Genomic DNA, 21,362 nt, shown 5'->3' with positions numbered 1-21,362 from the left:
CTACTACCAGGAAAGGAAGTTCAGAATGCTATTCCCTTTAAGGCCATCAAGGAGCTATCAAAACCATCCTTGTGTTCTGCAATGCTCACAACTTGTTGATATATCCTCAAAAAAGTCTAGATTCGACGCCCCTTCAAGAAAGGCATCGAATGCCAGCACCTGAGGATCCTTCTGTTTTGGGCAGTCATGAATACATTTATGTTTGGGTCTCCCCAAAGGTTCCACAACTTCTGGCAAACCTGTGGTAAAGACCATTCTGAAAGAAGGCCTTGCCCTTCCTTACAGAGCTGGTCTTCAAAACCACTGTTTATCCCTGGGATAAAATGAGGTACAGGAATGATGTTCCTGGATTCTGTCCAATGGAGAAAGAAGTTTCTTTGCTCGCGTGAACAGACCTCTCAATTTGTGTCTATTTGCCTCCTTATGTAAGAACTGAGAGGTTGAATTGTCTGAAAAGACTGCGATCATCTTGTCTCTACTTAGATATTCCGCTTGCGTTATACCATTCCAAACCAGCAAAAGCTCTAGGTTGTTTTAAACAGCTTACTCTTCTCTACAGTATAACTCCCTGACATCCAATGTTTCTCAGAATGGCCCCCAAACCTGCCCCCGAAGACTGAGGACAATGCAATGTCTGGGTTCTTGAGGTCTAGAGGCAGACCTATGAAAATTCTCTCAATATTGGTAGAAAATTGTCTATCTGTTTCTTTGTTGGAAAAACCTGAAAGAGTGTTGAACTTCATCCCCAAAAGTCCAGGTCTGAGGCTAGACATAGAAGATAATCTTAATCCTCAAGATCACTGGAAATGAATTAGCAAGAACTAACCAGTTGTCCAAATATAGGAGATCTCTGATACCAAGAAGGTGACTCCATCTTGCTCAGGAAGCAACACACAGGTGAATATTAGTAGTGCCATATTGGACCCAACCACAGAGCTTAGAATTGGAAGACCTTCCCTTGGAGGACAAGGCGTACTGTTAGATACTTCTTCGAGTGAGGTTGTAATGGGACTTGGAAGTACGTGTCCTACATGTTGACAGAAATCATTCATTTGCCCTTTCAAATGGCCCCCCAGGACTGAACTGAATGACTATCGAAAAAGGAGTAAAATGACTAAACCTGTTGAGATGAAATGTACAATGCTGACCTTTAGCCCCCTCTCTGAGGTCTTGGGAACTAGAAAAAATGATGGTAAAAACTTGGTGACTAGGTTAAAATTGGCTCCATGGCCTCGTTGCTTAACAACTGTATTACTAACATTTTTAATTATTTAACCATGCAACTCAGTTCATCTCTCTCACTCTCTCTTATTAGGTATGTACTTATTTTTAAGGGTAAAATGTTTAAGATGACTCTGAAATAATATATTCTCAAAGATTAATACAGCAAAAATAGGGTAATAATTTAAGGTATATTTGATGTGGGATGATACTTCAAGTATACATTTGGTATTGGAACTTTCAAGATAGGCAGTTATAAGCAATTTTACTGCAGGGTGTTAACTATTCGTGGGGGTGTGCCTGGTAAGCATTCACTGCGAATACAGGGGGTTTACTATATACATATACATGTATACATACATATATATGCACATTAATATACATACTGTACATACATATATATGTGTACAGTATATATGTATGTTAATATGCATATATAGGTATGTATACATGTATCTGTATACAGTAAACACCCTGTATTTGCAGGGGATGTGTACCAGACACCCCTGTGAATATATATAAAATATATATAAAATAATATATATAAATACAGGCAGTCCCTGGTTATCGGTGGGGTTCCGTTCCCGACGGTGTGATGACAACCGAAAATCGGCGCTAACCGAAAATTGGCAACAATAGCACTGATCCCTGGTTAGCGGCGCCAATAACTGGTGATTAGTGCCGCCGATAAGAGGCAATCAGCGCCGATAACTGGTAATCAGCGACGAAAATCTGGTTATCGTCGTTGCTAGACAAGCGCTGTAAAACCAGATCGCTGGTAACCGAGGCTGCCGATAATTGGGGACTGCCTATATATATATGTATATATTTATTTTATATATGTATATATTTATTTTAAAATAATATATATATATATATATATATATATATATATATATATATATAATATATAAAATAATATATATATATATATATATATATATATATATATATAAATATAAAAATAATATATATGTATATATGTATATATGTATATATGTATATATATATATATATATATATATATATATATATATATATATATATATATATATATATATATATATATATATATATATATATATATATATATATATATATATATATATATATATATATATATATATATATATATTATATATTATATATTATATATATATATATATATATATATATATATATATATATTATATATTATATATATATATATTGCTTATACATATCACTTGCATCTATATATATATATAGTATATATATATATATATATATATATATATATATATATATATATATATATATATATATATATATATATATATATATATATATAGTGAAAATCCCACAGGATTTGCTTATACACTCAATGGCCCCAAAAATGGCAGAATAATCATAATTTGAAGGTTTTTTTGCATCTACTGTAAGTAAGGTTTTTTAATTTTTGCATAATATATAGTATACATATACATATATATATATATATATATATATATATATATATATATATATATATATATATATATATATATATATATATATATATATTCTAGCAGTAATTGAGCTGTTGCTGTCATGCTAAGAATGAAATACTGAATTCACAAGTACTCACACTTTCACCTCACAGTTATGCCAAAGTACCTTACCAATGAGAGAAGTCTTCGCTTCTTTGGTGCAAGAACTTAAAACTTGCATGTTGAACAGAGGAATGTTAAAAACTGATATCTTATCTAAGTCCTACCACAGCTCTAAGCAGCTGCATAAAACTGGAAACTGATGCAGTGGCATTACGAGAACCAGCTATAAGTAATGCATTTCCGAGATTTCCTTGGTTGTTTTTTTAGATTAAGTCAACAACATGCCAGCACATCGCCTCTGTTGGTTGGTTGGTTCCTTAGTGCTCACTCCACAAACACAATTGTGAGCACACTACACTGTACATTTTAGGTGCAGAGCTATTTAACTTTAAATTATTTACAAGCTTTCTCTTTTTTCTGTTAACCCCTTTTCCAAAAGGCACTGACATTTCTTGATAACACACTTTACCTTAAGCAGTGTTAACTTCTTACTCTTTTAAACAGGAACCAAGGTAGTAGCATACAAAAGAGTACCTGTCAACGGTTTCACCTTCAGCAAAAGGGAGTGAAACCGGCACAAAGTGAACTATGCATCACTTGAAAACTAATGAAGAATCAACCAAATCAGAGTGAAAACCCTAAAGTCTACAGGAAGAACCGAGACAGTAGAAAACAGCAAATATACTAGCAAAGACGGTGAAGAGATAAGCACTAGAGAAGGAGACACAGCAGGGAACGCCAGCAATGATGTCACAGAATGCTGGTGGTAAGTACCAGATGGCTGGGAGAGAGACGACTGGGTGGGAAACAGCAGAGGGTTCTCGCATGACATCTCAACGGAACATGGATGACAGCTGGAGCATAACACTTTAAGAGGTGATTGCCGAGAAGCAAGAGTCCATTCTATCAAGACTAGCTTAATTTAGAGATAAATTAAGGGGAAGAGCCACTAGTATAAATAGGAACAGTTGTCAAAAAGTGACAAGTGCGAGGTGACAAAGGAGAAACTGAGTAAGAGGGGGAGGGTTAACATCTGAAAAAATGAGGGACAATACTGGGTGAGTAAACGATTAAAAATAGAAGAATTGACGCACGGCTCAGAAACTACCTAAGTAAATGTAATACTGTAAGTCTATAATCCCTAGATAACTCCACCAGTTCAAACATATCACTATCAGCCTCTCCAAAAAAGGATAATCTATGAGCTGGTAAACACTAGCACTAAACTAATGAATCTTTCGGAGAATGTGTTGAGTTTGGGCCAGAAGACGGTTGAGAGAGATGGTGAACAAGACATGCCATGGTTCCCAGTCCGCGGAGAAGACCAACAGATGCAAGGCAGTCCATAGGGTGAGCTACAGACAGACACCAAGGCTCTGACACTTCTCTAGTGAGGGAATTCGAAAAGGTCAATCACTACAGAAGAGACTGCGATCTTCAGCCTAATATATAGGGCCAAATTTCTAACCAATAAAAGACAAATACTTCTCAATTACCTATTATTTTTCTCCTAAACCACACAGGGAGCATAAGAAGGTGGAGTAAGAGTGAGAGAGAAATTAACCTATCAGGCAATGGAGGAGGAGGAAAAGCAACACTGGAAGAAAAAGGAAAAGACTGGATAGGCTTATGGCCTGCCTTAACAAATTGTTCACTTAATCTATCAACTTCTCACATCTCCTGATACTTCACAAAATTATTCATCCTCTCATCAGATCACTCCTTATTTTCTTTACAACGAGAAGAAAACCACAATTGTGCCACAACAGCTAGGCTAACACACGTGGTCATCATGCACAACTGAAACATTCAGTTTACCAAACTTGTTCCTATACAGTCCAATGCTTTCATTTCCGCTTTGTGTAGATGACTTTAAGCAAAAACAGAAAATAAGCACAATACCGTACAGGAGACAATCAGCCAGACATGGTCAAAATTATTACTAATGCCAATTCATACTGTATGAAGAATTCTGACAAGAATGTAAACATTCTAATGCCACCTGGTGGGAAACAGGTGATTACAGAGAGTGGGTTAGCCAAGCGTTATTTTGTTTGTTTTTATTGCTTAATGCACCTAATGGCACAAAAATACAAGCTAACTTTAACAGTAGGTAAGATTCATTCCAACTACTGTAATGTTTTTTCAAAAGAATCTTCAAACACATTGGTAATGTGTTTATCATTCCAAAAACTTTTGGAAAAAAGTAAATTCCTCATTTGACTGAACTTTTATGACTGCTCATGATCAAAATTCTTAAATTCTGCTGCATTCTCTGGCAAATGCAGTACTTTATAATCAAACTATAATTTTTTCATTTTTCAATACTGAACTCAGATTAGACATGTAAATTTCATGACACTCAGTTCTTTAAAAACTTGCATTACATGTGACCCCAACTTTGGAAGCAATATCTATCCTGTAGGTACAATTACAGGATAAAATACCAGAAAAATATGAAACAAAACTACCAGATATCAAAGTCAGATTTAAATCCAAAAGTATGCATATACTGTAAAAATAAAAAAATATTACAATAAAAAAATATTATTTCCTACATTTCTTTGGTTACCATTCACCGAATAGACAAATCAGAATTTGTCTTATCACATAAGGCCTCTTCCAAAATATTCTTATGATGACCTGCATAAGAATAACCATCCCATGATGTTGATGTTTAATAAAAGAAATGTTAAAGAAAGGTTTAGAGAATTCAGTCACCTATGTGACAGACTTCTAGAATCTATTTAACCAGATACTTTCCTATTTCATGTTATGAATCCTTCACCCCATTCACGTGGGAAACTTGAAAGTTTTAAAAAATCATCCATTGTGCAACTACTTTAACAGCAACAATGTCTTAATTACCAGATTTACTCAACATAGAGGACTAAAATATGATTTAAAAAAAATTAAAATCAAAGGAAAATGATGTGCACCCAACGCAACCAAATGAATTCTTGGGCACTCAAAGCATCATATAAATCTGAAAAAAAAAAAATCATTCCATGAATGAAATTATAACACTGTTAAGAATTCTTATCTTCATTCTTTTGAAGATAATCTGGAAGATCTGAAGCAGCACATCGAAAACCTAGGTTGCTTGCTGTGGTATCTGGAGAGTTTTGACTTCTAGCAACACAGCGATATCTGCATAACAGATAAAAAAACATATTTTGGTTCTCTTCCCTAAAACAAAAAGTAGTATTTAAGCTTCACTACTGTAGTATAAAAAAGAATGCCAAAATGAAAAGAATGCCAAATGCAATTTTTTTTTTAAATTACCAAGATTAAAACTATTACAACACATGAGACAAGATTACAAACTACTTTATCTGAAAAGTATGATATTGGGCTACTGAAAACTATGAAAACTTTGCTTATGCTAAATATGAAATCTGTCAAAAATGCTGTAAAAGAACCTTCATACTCTAACTTGCTTCAAATTTTACCAGTTAATGCAAAATCCATACTAATGAATTACATGGGTATTAAAGCAAATTTACAATGTTTCCATTAAATAAAACTACACATAATCCAACTCCTTATTATGACAGACATCCATTTAAAGAAATTTCCTTAAGACACTTTAATCCACCTCAAAAGAAAATGGCAGCATACAAAAAGGTCAAGAAGGTCGGTTCAAGCGCTTCATATGTTATGTGGAATAGTTTCAAGAAAAGCAGGGCTGGGATGTGGACATTGAGTACTGTACTGTATTATTCAGAGAAGTTTGTATGAAAAAATAGCAAATTTTTTATATACTGTAATTTATATTTTACCTAACATACACACCTAAAGGTGTTTATGTAGGATTTAGCTTGCAGACGGGAGCTGTAACGGTCATTTAACTTTCAGACAAGGTTATTAACTACCCACTCGTTGGTCTGCACTCAACTATGTAAAGATCTTAAGGTTTGTATATTAGGAAGAATGCAAATTACTTTAAAAATTTGCTATTTGTTCCTACATAAATACAAACCTTCGGTCTTCACATAAGAGACTTACCCATATCTGGTTTGGTTTGGTCCTACCCACTCGGGAATACCTTCCTAGTCTGGAAGAGTTAAGGAAGGAATCCCACCACACATCTAGTTTGTTGGACGTATGGGATGTTGTGTATGCAAGACTTCTGGGCTACAAGTAATGATTTGCGTCATTACTTTGAAAAAAGGCTTGGATGAACCCAACAGTGTCGCAGGCAATAAAACTTGCTAATAAGACTAACAGGTTTGTTTTATTGTCTATCCCTCTCTTCCCTTGTCTAAAGAGAGGGGGGGGGGGACATGTGTCCAAACCATCTACACACGATGAAGGACAGGATGCCCTTGTCATGTAGTCGCCTGCAAATTCATCCATCCAGCACTATGGCTAGCTATCGTTCTCTTTGTCTAAAAAGTGAGACAGGTAAAAGAGAGAAGGAACAAGACCAGTTGCTCACATCCCTTCTCCCCAACTTACTGAACACCTTAGACGAGATGCATTTGCCCCTTAAGGGAGTCGGATGAACCACACAAATTGTTGGGCAGCCACCTCATGATCCGAGGAAAAGCAGGTCCAAAGACTTACTGTATTGGCAAGTCCTGAAGATAATATGAAGTAAATATGGTCTGCTGCGACCACAGACCTGCCCATATTACCCGCTAAACCAACAGGTTCTTCCGGAATGCAAGGGATGGGGTGATGGCCCTAACCTTGTGATCTCTTGCCCAGACTGAACTCTCAATTAACTTATCAGACGAAGAGCAAGCCCACTGCTATCTCACAAAGCTTGAAAAATGATATGCTCTTGGACACCTCTTCTTTGGCAAGTCGGTACTAATGAAGAGGCCCTGACACTCAGGCCTGAGATGCCAAGTTCTCTTAAGGTAGTACCGCAGCACTCTAACTGGACAAAAGTAGCATCTCATTCTGATCATACTGTTACTTGGCAGCTGTGGCTGCACAACGGAGTGCTATAAAATGGTTGTCAGTAATACAAATGACTGAGAGGAATGGAAAGAATGGGAATACTTACCTTAATTATTATGTCTAGTAATTATACTCAGTTAACAATTAACGTTTACTTAGCAAATAATAACAATACAGTGGACCCCCTCCTATTCGTGATTCTGGATTTGCAGCTTCACTTATTCACAGATTTTTCTGTGAAATGTATATACTCGTGGTATTTTTCATCGAGAAATATTCAATAATTACTGTATTTTCATATCATTTTCAAGTCTAAATGCATTTTTTTTATAAAACTATCAAAATACTCGGGTATAAGTGTTTTTTGGTGTTTGAACTATCCAAATAGGCAGTTATAAGCATTTCAGAGGGGTGTCAAGTATTCGCGGATTTTAGCTATTCACGGGGGGTTGTGGTACACATCCCCCCCTGAATACCGGTGCTGTAAAAGGTGAAATTCCTTTGTTCCGTCGCACATGGAGGGTTCCAGCGACGAATGAAAGTGAGCTGAGAGTTGTCCTATGTCACGCACAATATAGGTATCCCTCTGAAAGAGAGAGGAGTTGAATTAACTGTAGGCCTAGTATGAATTAAGGCCCTAACTATATACCATCGAGATATCCTAACTCACTACAATATCACACCAGAGTGCTTAAGGATTCCTCTAACTGATCGGGCAGGCACAGGATGGCACCACCAGTCAAGTCATTTTACTATCACCTTCCTAATCTGGAAATTAACTAAGCATGCAAGCGATGGGTGGCAGTGGTTTGGAAGAGGACTGACTAGGGGAAAATGGGGGTTTACAGAGCTGAGAGAGGAGAGATGGGGGAGAGAGAGAGAGAGAGAGAGAGAGAGAGAGAGAGAGAGAAGTACACATGGTGAATCCACAGGATTTACTTGGAGGGGTTTCGTTAAAAAAGTCAAGAAATACTTCAGTTGGAGGAAAAACAGGCCACCAAAATACAAGCAGTCCCCAGTTATCGGCAGGCTTGGTTATCAGCAATCCAGTTTTTCAGCGCTTGTCTAGCGACGAAGATTGGGGATTTTCGGCATCGATATGCACTGATTTCGGCTTATCAGCACAGATAATCGTGTATTGGCGCCAATACATACCTAACAGAGGTGCCAATAACCGAAAATTGTTGATTTTCGGCACTCATTGGTGCCAAAACGCGTCGATTTTTGGTTATCGGCGATTTTCACTTATCGTCACACCGTCGGAACGGAACCCCTACCGGTAACCAGGAACTGCCTGTACTCAGGTTCATCTTAGTCTTAGGCTTACCGTAGGAGTCCAAAAGGAGTGATCCAGTAGAGTAACAATGTATAATGACACATGTTACATTTGCCTATCCCTGGTCTATGGACAGGTAAATTATGCAGCTGCGATATCTTTCCTTAGAGAACGACCTTCTCAGGAGGAGAGGCCCCAAGCCTATGTCCATAGACAGGGGAGAACAAATTAAGAAAGAATATGATATCCATGAAAACAACCATGGAGAGTTGTTATCGGTCAAGCTGCATGTACATATTATTCCTTCCATGCAGACACTGATGTGTGTCACATTGTTCATATGTACGTATTATTCATTCCATGCAGACACAGATGTGTCATGATGCTTGTATGTATTAATCTTTCCAAGCACACACAGAAGTGTCATTGCATTTACGTGTATGTCTGTGTCATGCTGCACGTACTGTACATATATTTCTCCTTGGAGAAAGTATGAGCAGTCCCTGGTTATCGGCGGGGTTGCATTCTGATGGCGTGATGATAACCGAAAAGCACCGATAACCGAAAATCACTGATTTTCAGAGCTTATCGGGGCCGAAAAGCGCTGATTTTTAGTTATCTGTGCCTGTTAGGTATGTATTGGCGCCAATACCCAATTATCGGCACCAATAAGCAGAAATCAGCGATTTTTTGGTGCCAGATTTTCGTGGCTAGAAAAGCTCCGTAAAACTGGATTGCCAATAACCGAGCCTGCTGTTAACCGGGGACTGCCTGTAGTTTGACAGCGTTTGGAAACTGTGGCAAAATCGTTGCCGACACAGACGTGATTCATTACATGTACATATAATCCTTTCAATACGTGTGTCTCTGTCAAGCCAATGGGCGTTGAACATAGCAACCTGACACTATTCTCAAAAGAACTGCTGGGGAAGAGAAGGCACTGGAAGTCTGCAATGACAGAAGACAAGGAAGAATGCTCGACTTCTATTACAAATCCAATGACAAAGAAACCCTGGCACTGTTCCTGTGCAAGAATGTGGGGGGGGGGTGAAGTAGCAACGTGGTATTCTTTGAAGCAAGAACTGGACGTGTCATGTTGCATATACGTGTTAAGCTGAGCATGGTTGTGCATCCCTCCTGGCTGATGAGGACGACCTGGGCTCTCCCAGGCTGTACTGACAGATGCAAATGACAAAGGAGAAGGCACAACTTCTGCTGCAAATCCAACAATGAAAGGCACCCAGGAACTGTTCCCAAGAAAGATATCCAACCATGGAAGGAACTTTCCGAACAAGAAAAAGACACGAAGAATGAAATCTTGTCTACTCCAAGAAAAGGCAAAGTTGTTAGAAACTCTTAAAGATCTAACAGCTGGAATAGCTTATGATGACAAAGACTGTTCGGGGGTTTCCTCATCACCACAGGAATGAAGAGAGGGGAAGGGAGAAGCCTTCAACTCGCATCCCCTCCCTCACCAAGACAGGGCAAGAAATAAGAAAGGAACTGTAGACAGGAACTCCCATTGGTCCTGGAGAACAAGTCAGGGCCAAACACACTATCAGAGATCTTGCAAAATCAACATCCAAGTTGAGGGAGAGGGGGGAAAACTTGCTAGGTTTAGTCAAGAAGTATCCTCGTACCACTGAATACAAAACCCTCACCTGGAAACACGAAAAACCCGCCTTGTCTCAAGCCTCTCAATCTACACAACATCTGAAAGACTAATACATTACAACATTCCGAGAAACTGTGTAGTCAAAATAAAAAAACACTGTTTGTTCATGAAAAAGCATTTCAGAACAAGGACGAAAAGAATGTCGGAGAGGAGTTCTTGAAAATGAGGTTGAGAAAATGTCTAAAAAGAGAACAGTTGGCAGTGAGACTTGGATATCCCTCTAACTCTCCACAGTTACGTGATAATAAAAGAAAACAGAATTCACAAAACAAACACCAAGGCAACAAAAAAAGTAAGTACAGTAAAATGATATATAAGGAGAAAGGCTTCAAAACTTATACAGACTACAGACTAAAACGAGTCAATAAGTCTACATAGCAAGAATAAATAAAATATTATTAGGGAGACATAGAAAAAACATGTTGAAATGTTTCAATATATCAATATATTCACATATACAGTATACAAAAAATATAAACAATATACCATAAAAACAACTATATTCAAACAGAAAAGTCGAATGGGAGGTCAGAGAAAAGAAATGCACATCTAAATGAGACGGTGGCCAAAAGTAAACAGCGTAGAACTGAATGTACACTGACTGGGTGGGCGGTGCTTCCACCCCTACCATTGGTAGCTATTACCATAACCACCTTGCAAAAGTTTAACAGCCGGTTTTCCAGCTTGCTGAAAGTTAATCCCATATGTAAAGACCAAGGGTTTGTATTTGCGTACGAACAAGCTATTTTTAAAAGGGAAACAGCTTCTAAAGATTCTTGCCTGTTGTGCGATCCTTTCTGATAAGTGCTGTTGCCAGATGGCGAGACTTGCCAGAGGATCTTTACAGGAAAAAAATGACTATTCTCTAGAGTGCTAAGGACTCCCGTGCCAGAGTCGCAAGCCCATAACTGGCAGTCCACAACTAAAGACAATGCTCCTATATACCAATGTGTACACCTTTGTGCTCCCGAAACTCAACACTGGGATTTTCTAACAACCTAAAGATGGAAGAGAAAGGAAGATTCTCTCCTATATGGTTCAGGAGAACATCGTCTCCGACATGACTAAAGGCTTTACAATTCACATACGAAATTGGATCTCTTGCAAACAAAGAGGCAAAACTGAGTTCCACTCCCAGCTGTGCTGAAAACCTTCTCTAGCGAAAGGTTTTTAAGGACATTAAAAGACGTGCTTAAAGCATGGTAATTATGAAGTTTTCCTTTCAAACAATGTCAAATGATCAAAAGTTGACTCAATGTGTGTTGGCTTCATTAAGCAATGTAGAAAAGACATATCATTCTTGAACATAGGAGTACTGTATTTGGCATCCTAACACCGCAGAATTACTTCTTAAATCCTCTTCAAACCTACTAAAGCAGTTCAATCAGGCTCCATCACAAAGTTGGGAAAGGTTTTGCCTTTGACTTTTTTAGCCTTAAACATTGGGAGAAAAAAATGTGCCCATTAAACAAGGCTTTACAATTAAGGGCTTGAAGCTCACTATTGTTGATTTCATTTGATGTGTCCATTTACCAAAGTTAGGTGCAAGTGACAACTCCACTCGCATTAGACCTCTAATGTCCGTGACTTTCTTAAAAAGAATTTGACTCTTGCTAACCTGAAAGATTCAAACAAGAGGGCAAAAACCATCTATGCTGTGACATCCAACAATGGATGTCCAACAATGGTGATTCTTCTAATGGCTAATCTCTGCAGTCTTATTCCCTTCATGTGTGCCCACACTGAGACTAGCTGGAACACTCAGGTGAGGACTTGTGGCATCATTGTCAGTCCAAAGCAAAAGGCCATGAGCTGGTAGACTATTCCTTGGAAGACGAACCTTAGGTACCTCATGGACATCTCATGGATGGGGATGTGCAGGTAAGCATAAGGTCTATGGACACCATATAACTGTTCTCTCTAATGGATGATAAAATGGACTGTGATCCATAGAGAAGGCTGTCTGCTGAAGGTAGAGGTTTAGGGCAGGTAGGTCTAGGATAAGTTGCCACCCCATATGCCTTCTTCACAAGGAAATGGCAGCTGTGGAATCCTGGTGAGTGATCGTTCACAATCTCTACTGCCTCATTCTTGAGCATGTCTCCACTTCCTGTTGCAGTGCATTCCCCTTGGGTGAGACGTTCCATTAAGATAGGAAGGAGAAAGGGATTTGTGAGGGGGAGGGGAGCTGTTGCTCCGAAGGGCAGCTTGTATCCCTTTCTGAGGACCTACACTGTCCACTGCTCTGTCCTGTACTGCTGCTAGGTACTCCCTCAAGGCAGCTCTGAAGGAGGGGGGGGTGGCGCCTGTGATGCCTCTGATGTCAGAATCTGTGCTGTGGAGAAGCCTGGTCACTGGAGAAGGGTCTGAGCTGGAAAGGGAATCTACCTGACGCTCCTCAAGGCAGTGGTGTAGGTTTCGAGGACGAGGTCTGTGAGAACAGGGAGTCCCGTGAGTCTTCCCTCTTAATGCCTATGGCTTGGCAAATTAAGTCAGAAGGGAAGTAGAATGGAGGGTCAAGGAGGGGAATGTTTTGGAGGCTGAGCCAGCTCTCTATAGAGAAGCTTTTCTAGACAATTGATGTTAGGGTGGGGTTCCTCAATGATACACCCAAAAAAATGACACTGCTTTATTGGGCAACACTCTTGTTGAGGTAGAAACGAGTCAGTTGTTGATGTACACCACATGTGAATCAAAACAATGGATTCGTACATCTAAATAAAAGTTATCATATTGACACATCCCCCATTTCATAAAAAAAGAAAATTACAGTACATTTTTCTTATGCAGCAAAACTGATTGATTTTGGGGATACAGTACTATACTGTAGCTACATATACATTTTATAAAATAATGATTTACAGTAGCAATTTTCAAATATTAATATTAAGTTTAATAAGATTAAATAATAACATTAAATAAAAATAATTCTCTCTCTCTCTCTCTCTTTCTCCCTTCTTTTCTCAGTTTCTCTCTTACTGAGATAAGAGAATTTTTATGCATACATATGTTTATTTATTTTGTATCATAAATAAGTGATTTATTAATTTTCAAATATTAATATTAATTTTCAAATATTACTATTAATATTAATTTTCAAATAATATTAATTTTCAAATATTAATATTAATATTAATTTTCAAATATCAATATTAATGTAAAGAATATATAGTGAATTAGTAAGATTTTATTTCTTTATAAATTCTTTCCCTCGTCTTCTCCTGAAATGTTTGGAGGAGGGGGGGGGGAGTGAACCTGTCAAATATGTCAAATTACTTGACATTTCTGACCCAAGGGTAAAAGATGTTGCACTCCGTGGTCAAATCAATTTCTCCCTCCCTGCCTTTCTTAGTTCTCTCTTTCTCTCTCTCTCTCTCTTGCCAAAGGGTAGAATGTGAGAAATGGATATATACATAGATAAATAGATACTCAGTTTACCCCTTCTCTCTCTTTCTCTCTTACTGAGATGAGAGAATTTTTATGCATATGTAATATTTACGTATGTTTATTTTTTTTGTGTGATAAATAAATGATTTACTAATTTTCAAATATTAATACTAATGTAAACAGCAAAATATCGATTCATTAAAGAAAAGTTCAATATAAATTCTTTTAACTCATCTGTTTCCCTATCTTTTTCCGAACGCTTTGGAAAAGAGGGGGGAGGGTGTACCTGTAAAATGTGTCAAATAAATTGTCAGCTAGGGTCTCTCTCTTTCTCTCTCTCTCAGAAAAAGATACTGCTAATTTGAGTCTCTTTAACCAATTAGTGTTAACACATATGCACACTGTTTGTGTGTGTGCGTTTGTGTTCATAGTGTTTTAAAAATGTGTAGTAAAGGTAATGCATCTTTAGAAGACAAAAAACAAACATATAATCAGTCGCTTTACTAGCAGGTGGTAAAGACAAATGGATTAGCATTCCTCAAGAGATTAAAGAGATAAACTCTCTCTCTCTCTCTCTCTCTTTTGCCTGTGCCAGCAAAAGGCTCGCTGAATTAAGTAGTAGTGGTAACTCTCTCTGTTTTTGCTGCAAGGGTTAGAAGTACATGTGTGTGTATATTTAAGGGTACTAATGTTTAAGATGACTTTGAAATGAAATTAATAATATAATTTCAAAGATTAATACAGTAATAGAATAACAATTTTAGATATATTTGATGTAGGATGATGCTTTAAGTATAATTTGGTATTTGCTTTCAGGATAGGCAGTTATAAGCATTTTTAGAGGGGTATTAACTATTTGCGGGGGTTGTGGTAAGCTTCCCCACAGAATATGGGGAGTTTACTGTACATGCTAGTTAGACATGAACATCATCTCAGGATGTTTCAAAATCTAAAACAAACTTAAGAATACTGTATATACTGAATCACTGAAAACACTAATAAATGAACATTGCACATGCAGTACTTCAATTTCACTCAAATGCCTTTTCGGTAGTGTATGGGCTTTATAATGTTTCGTTTGGGTCCTTCACCTGGAACAGAGGCTATGGGACGCCTAACAGGTGATGATGTCATCACTGGTTCTATTTCAGGTAGATGATGTATAATGTTCTTATGCTCATCAAAGCTGACAGATTTAGGATGTGCATTGTTGTTGTCTTGCACAGTTTAAATACTATCAGTGTCATCAACTGGTAACTCCTTGAACGTAAACTGTTTTACAGCATTCCTTGAAAGTACCTTCAAAAACTTTCGGTTTCTTCTTATTTCACTACCATTTGGGGTAATTAAGGTATATGACCTGGGTTCGGGATTTTTCAACTTTATAGTGACAGGAAACCAATTCTTGCCATCTTGCACAAGAACCTTCATACCAGGTAATAACTCACCCAACTCTGAATGTGTATGAAGATCATAATTGCTTTTAGAATTGTTGCTGGTCTCCTGTAGCTTGAAGTGATGATCCATGAGATCAGGGGTTGTCTCCACTTTAACAGGAAGGTTATTGGATATCTTACTTCTGAATAAGAGTTCGGCAGGACTTTTCATTCCATCAGGAGGAGGGCATGCTCTGTATGCTAGTACAACTTTGTGGACAATGGGGCCAGACATTTTGGCTTTTCTCAGTATATTTTTCACTACACCTACCATCCTCTCAACAAATTGATTAGACTGAGCATACCTTGGGCTACTGGTGATATGAACAATATCCCATTCTTCAACAAACCTCTTGAATTCAGCAGATGAATATTTGGGTCCACTGTCAGAGTACAGGACCTGGCTTGGGCCATGGATACTGAAAAGTTCTTACAGAAATTTATAATGGCTCTTGACATGGTATCTCACCCTAGCTGCTTAACTCTTAAACGCCAAGCCCCTATTTACAAAAGTGTCTGTCGTATGCCAGTGGCGTTCGGGAGTTAGCGCCGAAGCGCAAAAAAGGTTTTTTCAAAAAAATCACAGCATGCTTAGTTTTTAAGATTAAGAGTTCATTTTTGGCTCCTTTTTTTTGTCATTGCCTGAAGTTTACTATGCAACCATCAGAAATGAAAAAAATGTCATTATCATATATAAATATTGAAATATATGACAGCCCAAAAAAAATTTTCATATATAATTGTATACAAATCGCATTGTGAGCAAAACGGTTAAAGCTAACGAGTTATTTTTTTTCTTTGTATTGTACACTAAATTGCGATGATTTTGGTATATAACAAATTGTAAAACAATCAAAGCAACACAGAGAAAATATTATCACAAAATGATGCATGAATTTGTAACGCGGATGTAAAAAAGTTTTTTTTTTCAGAAATTCACCATAAATCAAATATTGTACTAGAGACTTCCCCTTTGTTGCAAAATTAAGGTAATTAATTGAATATTACTAGACTGTAAGTGTTTAGCTTACAATTGCGTTTTTCAACCATTTCGGTCGAGTTAAAGTTGACCGAAGTTTGAAATTTTGGCACTTATTGTGATTTATATGAAAATATTTCAAAACTGATAAAAGCTACAACCATGAATTATTTTTTGTTGTATTCTACATGAAATTGCACACACTTTCATATATAAAACTTTATGTAAAGACTAATATATAACGGTGCAAACATTACGACAAAGTGACAAAAGAATTTCTGAGATGTTCGGCTGAGTTACGCGTGGACGTAAGGAAAGTTTTTTCAAAAATTCACCATAAATCGAAATACTGTGCTAGAGACTTCCAATTTGTTGCAAAATGAAGGTAAATGATTGAATATTACTAGAATGTAAGAGTTTTAGCTTACAATTGCGTTTTTCAACCATTTCGGTTGAGTTAAAGTTGACCGAAGGTTGAAATTTTGGCACTTATTGTGATTTATATGAAAATATTTCAAAACTGATAAAAGCTACAATCATGAGTTATTTTTTGTTGTATTCTACATGAAATTGCACACATTTTCATATATAAAACTTTATGTAACGACTAATATAAAACGGTGCAAACATTACGACAAAGTGACGAAAGAATTTCTGAGATGTTCGGCCGAGTTACCGCGCGCGGACGTAAGGAAAAGATTTTTTTTTTCAAAAATTCACCATAAATCGAAATATTGTGCTAGAGACTTCCAATTTGTTGCAAAATGAAGGTAAATGATTGAATATTACTAGAATGTAAGAGTTTTAGCTTACAATTGTGTTTTTCGACCATTTCGGTTGAGTCAAAGTTGACCGAAGGTTGAAATTTTTTGTAGTCGACGTATGGTACGTCCACTCGTCACCCAACAGACAATTTTAGTCGACTTACGATACGTCCAGTCGGCGTTTAAGGTTAATAAAAGGCATTTTACTGAAATTGTCAGCTACAATGATATAATTCTGGTTATCCCATTCAAAAAGATCTGTGGAAATAAACTGCCACCAGAGACTGAGGTTGAATGTGACAGCATAGGTTCATTTGGGTATTTTCTGGCATTTAACAGATATTCCCGGCAATCACTCATGTCTTCAGCAATATCCTTAAACATGTCATTCCAATAAAGGCATTCCTTTGCTCTAATCTGGCTTTTAGAAATTCCTGTGTCCTTCATGTAAATTGACAACTGGGAATTTATCCAAACTCATTGGTATTTCTATAGTTCCATATGCATGAATGTTTGTATCATTCATGGCTGTTAGTTTAGCCAAAGTTGGCTTCAGTATCCCTGTAAAATTTCCATTGGCATTAGGGTACATCTGTTTGAGACATAGGTAAGATGTTACTGTTGGATCCAGTATCGGCCTTAACTTTGAGGGTTACTTTCCTCAAAACATTAGGGGGTCTGATATCTGGTGTAGCCATAATTACTGTACCTTTCATTCCACTTTTTAATTAGTAATGGCAGCTACTTTTACTTCTGTCATCAAAATGGATTTCCTTGGTTTCTTCAGTCACTGGGTTACTATGGACTTGGGTTTTTCCATATGTCTCTCTGGTCTTTTCCCTGGAACTGGCTCTTGACATGCTTCGTTCCTGACAGACACCCTCAAAATCATTCATTCAACTGCATTTCCAGCACTGCTTCCCACAAGCAGGATATCTCCTTGGAGGATGATGGAATCCACAATACCTGCAGCTCTTCTGATGCACTTGATGGCTTCATCCTCTTTTTATAACATTCACGGACGTGCTTTTCTCAAACAATGAAGTATTAGAGAGCGTTGCTTGGAAATTCTGTGTTGTTTCAACAGCATCATTAAGGGTTAGTGCATTCCTCTTAGAGATCATCTTCCTTCGTGCTCCTGACCACTTGATTCACTTTATCAGTTGGAACGTTATTTGTTCATCCTTAGCATTTACATGAAAACTACAACTATTGGCCTTTGTCTTTAACCTGCAAACATAGTCTTCAGCTGATTCTGGCTCACCTTGAGACATCGATGCCAGTTCTAACCTCAACACCCATTTATTTTGTGTGCCAATTAGATGATCAGCAAACTTCTTAAAAATAACATCTGAATCTTTCTTTTGAACTGCCAAGAATCCCACAACTGCTTCCTTTGTGACCCAGCAGAAAGTTTTATATAGTGCCACTGATTTTCTGCTTCAACCTTATTGATAAATAAGTAACTTTCGGGGAAATCCTTCCATTCATTAAAAGCACAGACTTGATCCACCTGCAACCAGTCAATTTAGGCGTTTCCACACTGGTAATCTTAATTGCTTATGCACCCTTATTCACAAGTATTGTAAAGACAGAAAATTTTGCTTTTATCTAAGGTACTTTTTCCCAAAAAATATCATAGCAAATTATGATTTCGAAATTATACCCTAACCTCCAGAGGAGCCTTAGTTCATTATTCTACAACTCCTCAAACTCTGAGCAGAGATACATAATACTGTATAATAAAAAATATAATCTTGCTGTCATAAATACACTGACATTGACACAATATAAAAACATTTTTTGTAGGCATCAACACAATTAAGAAAACAAATTTTCAAAGAATATCAGCAATAAGGGCAATACCACCTCACATGAGTTGTCTACAAGGTAAAAAAAAGCAGGCTGAATAACAACAGATCTAGAAACATGTTACGCTATACTGTATATGCTATTCAGTATCATTCAAAGGGGTATAAAAAAATATAAATCACATTGTACCTCTCTAATTATTACATATCAGCATAAATTATCACCAGTAAATACAGTAACTGTCAGAGTGTACAGGTGGCTATTTATTAATTATGAAGGCTACTTGAAAAAACTTCATCCTGGCAGTATCAGCAATGCTATCACACATCTGTAGTCATCATACATCTGCTACTCATCATATGTTGTGGGTAATCATTGTGCATTGGCAACTCAAAACCCTGGCGGCGTCTTTGACACTTCAGAGGCTGCTTAGGGTACTCTTAATGTCCACAGTATAATCACTGCACAAAAGTTGCAAACTGGACCTGAATCAAGGTTATACCCTCTTGATAATCGCAATCCTTCACACTTAGGCTATATGTTGAAAGTGTTGAACATCGGAAGGTCTCTACCTGCCAAAACAACTTGGAGACTTGATGCATAAGAGTCAGGCTCAATATAACAATTTTAGCCACTTGTCTTTAAAATCTGGTGCTGATTCTTTCTGCATACATTCTTGAAAACTTGCCTCAGCTTCCACCATGTTAAGGTGGGGTTCCTCAATGATACACCCTATAAAATGACACTGCTTTATTGGGCAACATTCTTGCTGAGGTAGACATGAGTCAGTCATTGATGTACACCACATGTGAATCAAAACAATGGATTCATACATCTAAATAAAAGTCGTCATATTGAAACAACTGAGAGGAATGTTCCTCTTCTTTTGAGGATAACACTGGCCCACAGGTGGTCCACCTATCTCAATGTATATGAGAGGGCCCTTCTGATGGGCCCAAGAACTTCCTAACCACTGACCACTTCTCTGGAGGAACAACTCCTTTCAGCTCTTTAATTCATTCCTCCTGATATCTGTCCAGCCAGTAGATGGATCTTAAGGACCTCGCTAATAATAGCTCACATGTCCCCATTTCAGTGCTGTTGAGACTGGCACTTTGCTGCTTGAATTCCTCCAACAATGTGTTGCCAGCCAACTTGCAGATATTGGGATCTAACGTCCCCACACTGACTGGTGTGTCTCTTGAAGGGTCTCTGCTTCCTGTTCACAGTAAGAAGTTGCTGGAAGAGTTGCTATCGGCAGGGAGAGGGGCTAAGAGTGGGTTCTCTTGACGAACTGCCTTTCTTCTTCTTATGCCTCTTTTCGTAGAGCGACCATTGGGGGGAGAGCCCAACACACTCCTCACACATGGCTTCTCTCATACACTCGTCCCAACATGAATGCACACAGAGTGCAGGTCTAGTGCTATCAGGGACATAAATTTACTGCAGGGCTTGCCCTTGCCAGCACAATAATGAAATCTGGTTCTTGTATCTTCCATGGTAGTCACAGAAACACACCAAAGTTGGCAACTAATAACACACTTGGGTGTCACATGCTAGTCACACAAAGGCAGTTGCCTACGTGGTTGGGGCGCACAAAGGATTAAATGTACAGAAATGCTATCCTTCTGCACAAATAAGCAAAAAATGCTGCACAGTACTAAAGCACATGGCTACTGGAAGAGGAAACACTACTAAAAGGGCAAGATGCTGCAGCGAAAGGGAAAGAGGGCACAAACATGTGACACACAAGAAAATTTCAACTATGCAAGACGAAGGTCAACATACAACCACACACCGAGGTAGCTGAGAACAAAATGGGCAAGCTAATCTAGTTTGGGTCACAGGTGATTCGTAAGCCTACTCATTAGGCATTCGTTTTTTTTTTTAAGGCAGCAGACAGCTACAGCATGCTCTGCACTGAGTACTTCATCTCTCAAAGTGTAGGTTTGTATCCTCATTGGAACAAATACCACTTAATATATTCAACAGGAGGAGGTTTCTCAAAACCCAGTAATATAATGAAGGCTGGGGAAGCACACCAACAGGTCAAGAAAGTCATATTTATTCAATTGCAACATTTCGAGGCCAACCAGCAGGCATCATTATCAAGCTACAAGTAATAATACCTAATTAGTACAATAAAATTAAGTGACAAATATTAAAATACACAATATAAATTACATTACAACAAGCGAAGTTAAAAATATGAATAAGGACCAACCGTTCAGTATGGAGGCAGAGGAAGGACTGACCAAAAACATAAACAGTTCACGAGAGATAAAAAGGTGTAGACGTGGCATGGGTGTTCAGTGTGGGGACCAGTTTTT

The 21,362-nt window shown here is 37.7% G+C and overlaps 1 protein-coding gene across 8 annotated transcripts in view; it reads right to left on the bottom strand.

Annotated features, from left to right (window-relative positions):
• Positions 1-3,132: 3,132 nt before the first annotated feature.
• The window catches only part of LOC136845706 (formylglycine-generating enzyme), a 113,423-nt gene continuing 95,193 nt past the window's right edge, over positions 3,133-21,362 (bottom strand). For 4 of the 8 annotated variants that reach the window (XM_067115867.1, XM_067115872.1, XM_067115869.1 and 1 more), the window contains one exon: positions 4,483-5,942. In XM_067115867.1, the coding sequence (XP_066971968.1) occupies positions 5,822-5,942 (121 nt within the window). In that variant the 3' untranslated portion in view covers positions 4,483-5,821. Of the gene's footprint in view, positions 5,943-8,126; positions 8,290-21,362 lie in introns of those variants that run through there. The other 4 variants (XR_010855223.1, XM_067115866.1, XR_010855224.1 and 1 more) reach the window with 3 other exon arrangements.

This window comes from Macrobrachium rosenbergii, chromosome 14, assembly GCF_040412425.1.
Source record: "Macrobrachium rosenbergii isolate ZJJX-2024 chromosome 14, ASM4041242v1, whole genome shotgun sequence".
Classification (NCBI taxonomy): domain Eukaryota; kingdom Metazoa; phylum Arthropoda; class Malacostraca; order Decapoda; family Palaemonidae; genus Macrobrachium; species Macrobrachium rosenbergii.
Note: the sequence above shows the minus strand (reverse complement) of the source record. Positions and strands in the feature narration are given on the sequence as shown.